The sequence below is a fragment of the Nannospalax galili genome, unplaced genomic scaffold (genome assembly GCF_000622305.1).
Source record: "Nannospalax galili isolate Female #2095 unplaced genomic scaffold, S.galili_v1.0 scaffold1220, whole genome shotgun sequence".
Lineage (NCBI taxonomy): Eukaryota > Metazoa > Chordata > Mammalia > Rodentia > Spalacidae > Nannospalax > Nannospalax galili.
The window spans coordinates 2,032,232-2,037,012 of record NW_008346901.1 but is presented as its reverse complement, the minus strand read 5'-3'; the positions used below and the strand labels follow the sequence as shown (position 1 = coordinate 2,037,012).

Sequence of the window (4,781 nt, the reverse complement as noted above, 5' to 3'; positions counted from 1 at the left end):
TTTTTTGTATGTGTTTCAGAAACAACAAAGTTTTATATGACAGAGATAATTATTCAGCTGTCTGAGAGAAATTTTCCCATCATACCAAGGTATGAATAGCAGATTAAGTTATTGAGTAATTTCAGATCTGGAAAAAGATAGCCATGATTGCTTGGGCCTCCATTCTTTTTGTAACTTCATTTGGAAAGGGAGTGGGTTTTTTGTTTGTTTGTTTTTTGGGGGTTTTCTTTTTTTTTTGTCTTTTTGAGACAGGGTCTCCTTGTAGTCCCAGCTGTCCTGGAACTCACTATGTAGACCAGGCTGGCCTCGAACTCACAAAGATCTGCCTGCCTCTGCTTCCCAAGTGTTGGGATTAAAGGCATGCACCACCACACCTGGCTGGGAGTGTTTTTTAAAAGCCTCTGAGCATAGCTGTTAGTTGAGCCAAACCACTCATACAACTTGAAGACTTTTTTCTTCATGTCTTGCTAGTATAATGCTATAGACAAATGTGTTCATGTAAATCTAATTCTGGGAAAGTATTTGTTTTGTTCTGTTTTTAGCTTCTAGGTGCTAGACATCCAGGCTCTTACAACCTAGTTATTGATAGTTTTTTGTTGTATCTAGTTCATTGTCAGTTTTATGGGACTCCTATCTTTGAGAAAAGGGTACCTTAGCCTTTAAATATATCAATGTTTTCTTTTAGTCTTTTCAATTTGTAAACAATAGCTACCTACAGTATGTCTTTTTTATTGATATTCAAAAAGTTATGACGACCTGAATGTAAACTTGAATTTTATTCTCCTGCAGATACTTTGATTTTGTATCTTAAAACTGTCACCCTAAGATGATTTGTATGGAAAAGATTGTCATTGATACCGTCTACATTTTGGAGGAAATTCCCCACCTTCTTAGTTAATTGCCATTTAATGTACATGACTAGAATATTGATAGTTTTGAACTCTGTAGGGAGAGGGCATATTAGTTACTTGTTTCCTGCTATGACAAAATACCCATTTTGGCTCACAGTTCAAGAATACAGTTCATGCTGGTAGAGAAGTGATGGTGCTGGATCTTGAGGCAGCTGGTCACATTATGTCGACTAGTCAGGAAGCAGAGACTGATGGATGCTTATGCTCGGCTTGTGTTCTCCTTTTCATTCAGTCGAGGACTTCAGTGCCACCCAAAGTTGAGATGGGTCTTCCCATCTATTTTTTTTTTTCTTTTTCGTCCTTTTGAGACTGTTTCCCTATAGCTCCTGCTAGAACTCACTATGTAGACCAGGCTGGCCTTGAACTCACAGAGATCCACCTGCCTCTGCCTCCTGAGTGCTGGGATTAAAGGCTTGCACCTCTCTGCCCTGCCAGGTGTTCCCATCTTAATTGATTTAATCTACATAATCCCTCATACATGCCCACAGGCTATCTGCTAGATTATTCTAGATTCTATCAAGTTGGCAATTAATATTAACCATCACAGGGAAATAGTTATATTTGGGATGGAAAATATATTAGTAATAGGAGAATGAGTTTTAAAGAGAATGGAACAAACACAAATGCATGATGATATTTTAATTTACATTAGTGAAGATTGTGAAGGTATAGAGGGTGACAGAGAGGCCTGCCACACGGTGCTGCTACCTTGTCCATGCCTGTGGTCTTTCTGATTTACCTTGCTAGTTACAATTATTATGAAAAGCACAGTGAGATAATTACTTTCTGTTCCAACAGGTCTCAGTTTATCCAGAGTGTTATTGCCCAGTGCCTCGTGGAACTCTCCTCTGCTAGAAGCACTTTTAGATTCACAATTCAAGGTCAAGATGGCAAAGTATACATCTTGGTAAGAAATATTTTCAGCGGCTTTTTTTTTTTGGTCTTACTACGTAGACCAGGCTGGCCTTGAACTCACAGAGAGCCCCCTGCCTCTGCCTCCTGAGTGCTGGGATTAAAGGTGTTTGTCACCACGCCCAGCTTCATCCCCTTTTTTATAGCTTTGTAATCCAGGATTTCAGAAAGTCTTTAGTTTCTGTCTTTTTTTTTGTTTTGTTTTGTTTTCCTTACCTCTCAGGTCTAGAAACTAGATGACCATAAATTGAGTTTTTAATATCAGTTAATCCATAAATCACACTCCCTTCATGTAGTAATCAATGACTGGGTGCCTCTGCATGCTACGTTCTGGGGTGCAGACAGAAAGAATACTGACTCTTGCCCCTTGGAATCTCACACCACAAAATGAAGTCTTTCACTTTCAGTTTGTAATGACTTTCCTGTGTCACTATAACATCATTTGTTGTAATTCTTTTTTCTTCCTATTTGATACTCTGTAAAATGTTTTATTGCTCTTGTTTTTAATTGCCTCTGACATCTTGGTGTTTGAGAAATAGTGGCAAGTTTTGAGAAGGGGGTCTATGGTTAGTGAATCTATCCCCTTCATGTACCACAGGGTCTGGTATTACACCACCTCTGTTCAGAGTGATGCTCTGGATGAGCAAATCAACCAGTTAACACATACGGAGTGCTGCTTATTTGAAAATCACTTTTCTAGGTATGCAAGGTCAAACAAGAATGTCTTCAAGGAGCTTACAGGGTAACAGAAAATGCAGTGGCAGAGAGGTGGGGAGAGACAGACCTGGCATTGTAGACAGGTGTGGCTTCCTAGCTGCCTTCCGTTCTGGCAGTCCTGTGCCTCTCTCATGCCAGAAAACTTTTATGACACGCTGAAATCCTTTCTCACTGGTGGTGACACTAAGTCTACCTCACAGTCACAGTTTGAAATTAGTGTTAATTTTCCTTGTGTGCGCACACATATGTGCAGAGACCAAGGGTTGGTGCATGGTGTTTTCCTCAATGATTCTCTACTTTTTTATTTCTTTTTTTGCGATGATCTCTGATTGAACATCAAGCTTAGCAAATTCAGCTATCCTGGGTGGCTGGTGAGCCTCAGGCTTCCTCCCATCTCTGCCCACCAGTTATGAGGTTACTGGTACATGCTACCAGGCCAAGCTTCTGATGTGGGTGCTGGGGATCAAACTCAGGTCGTCATTCTTGTACAGCAAGCTCTGCCAGCTGAACCATGTCCCAAGCCCTGATTTTCTTTTATTGCATGATTTTCAAGTTGAAAACAACCTTTTAAATTTTCTTGGAGTTGAAAAGATGACTTAGTGATAAATAGCACTGGCTGCTTTTGCTGAGGACCTGGGTTTGGATCCCAGCACTCACATAGTAGCTAACAACTATCCTTAAATCCAATTGCAGGGGATCCAGTGTCTTCTTCTGGCCTCTGTGGGCATTGCACAACACAGGTACACTTACATACATGCAGGCAAAACAGTCATATACACAAAATAAAAAAGAAATTTTCTTATATTTAAATTTTATTTTTCTTACTTTGATAGAATACATTCTTGATACATATCCAAACAATATGAAGGACACAAAGCACCACTTTCCCTGCCTTGTCCCCAACCCTGCTACATCATGCTTTTCAGGGATAATCATATTAGCATTCTGATATGTATGTACAGAAAACATGTATATTTTATACCCATATAAAGTGTTTATAAGAATACTCACAGGTATTTGTTTTTGTTTTTGTTTTTTTATATGTATGAGTGTTATGACTGCATGTAGGTAAGTGCACCTGCGTCATCCATTGCCCATGGAGGACAGAAGAGGCTGTCGGATCCCCTGGAACTGGAGTTATGAACAGTTGTTAGCTGCCACGTGGGTGCTGGGATTCGAACCCGTGTCTTCTGCAAGAACAGCCACTGTTCTTAACCACTGAGCCATCTCTCCAGCCCTGGTATTTGTGTTTTTAATAAAAAGAAAACAGTATTATATTAGTATATTTCAGTTCCTTGTTCGTTTAAGTGTAGGTCAACCGTACACTTAAATGACCAGAATTCTACTGTATAGGTGTTAAAGATAATGTACAAGAAAATAATCGTTGCACATGAGTTTTATTACTTTAGACATGGACTTTCCAATCTAGCATAGTACTAGAATTCGTTTATATTAAACTCAGATAGTGAACAGCCTTCATAAAAGTTGTATGAATTTATCTTATCATGAGCATTCTTGTGCCCATGCATCCTGTTGTCCAGGCTGCTGCACCTGTTCACAGGTGCCCGTCTCCAGAGACTCATCCTTGAATTGCAAGGACTGCCTTGTCCAGGGAGCTCCCTGTACTCACTGTCCCACCCAGCCCTGACATGTCAGCCTACAGGCAGTGAATCTGGGGCACAAAACTTGAGGCCTGTTTCCTCTAGGTAGGACAAGCTCTTCAGGTCTCATTCAAACTCTAGGGTTCCCCCAGAGGATCTGGCAGAAGCTAGGCTCCAGCTGAGCCCAAGTCCTACTGCCTTGACTGGTTGCTTCTCATCTGTTACCCTATCTCCCTCCTGAGACTATTCTCTTAATGAACTGCATGTATCTGAATTTCCAAATACTCTTCTACCACAGTGAATTGGGATACTCATTCCAAAACCTTCTGGACAGGTTATCATTCTTTTTATTATTTCTAATCTCCTCCAGAAATTTTACATTTCCTTACCATTAGTTATATTGACATTTATTTTATTTATTATTTTTATTTTTATGTGTATGAGTGTATTGCCTGCATGTATGTGAGTGCACCCGTGTCATGCGGTGCCTCGGAGGTCAGAAGAGGGCTTTGGATTCTCCTGGAACTGGAGTTAAGGATAGTTCATAGCCACCATGTGGGTGCTGGGAATTGAACCTGGGTCCTCTGTAAGAGCAGTCAGTGCTCTTAACCACTGAGCCATCTCTCCAGCCCCATATCGA

General features: G+C 40.5%; 1 protein-coding gene across 1 annotated transcript in view; it reads left to right on the top strand.

The window, feature by feature from the left end:
- The window catches only part of Ube3d (ubiquitin protein ligase E3D), a gene marked incomplete at its 5' end in the record, with an annotated part of 154,098 nt that overhangs the window by 24,354 nt on the left and 124,963 nt on the right, over positions 1 to 4,781 (top strand). The window contains 2 exon segments of the mRNA XM_017800685.2: positions 20 to 89; positions 1,710 to 1,818. Of these exon segments, the coding sequence (XP_017656174.1) occupies positions 20 to 89; positions 1,710 to 1,818 (179 nt within the window).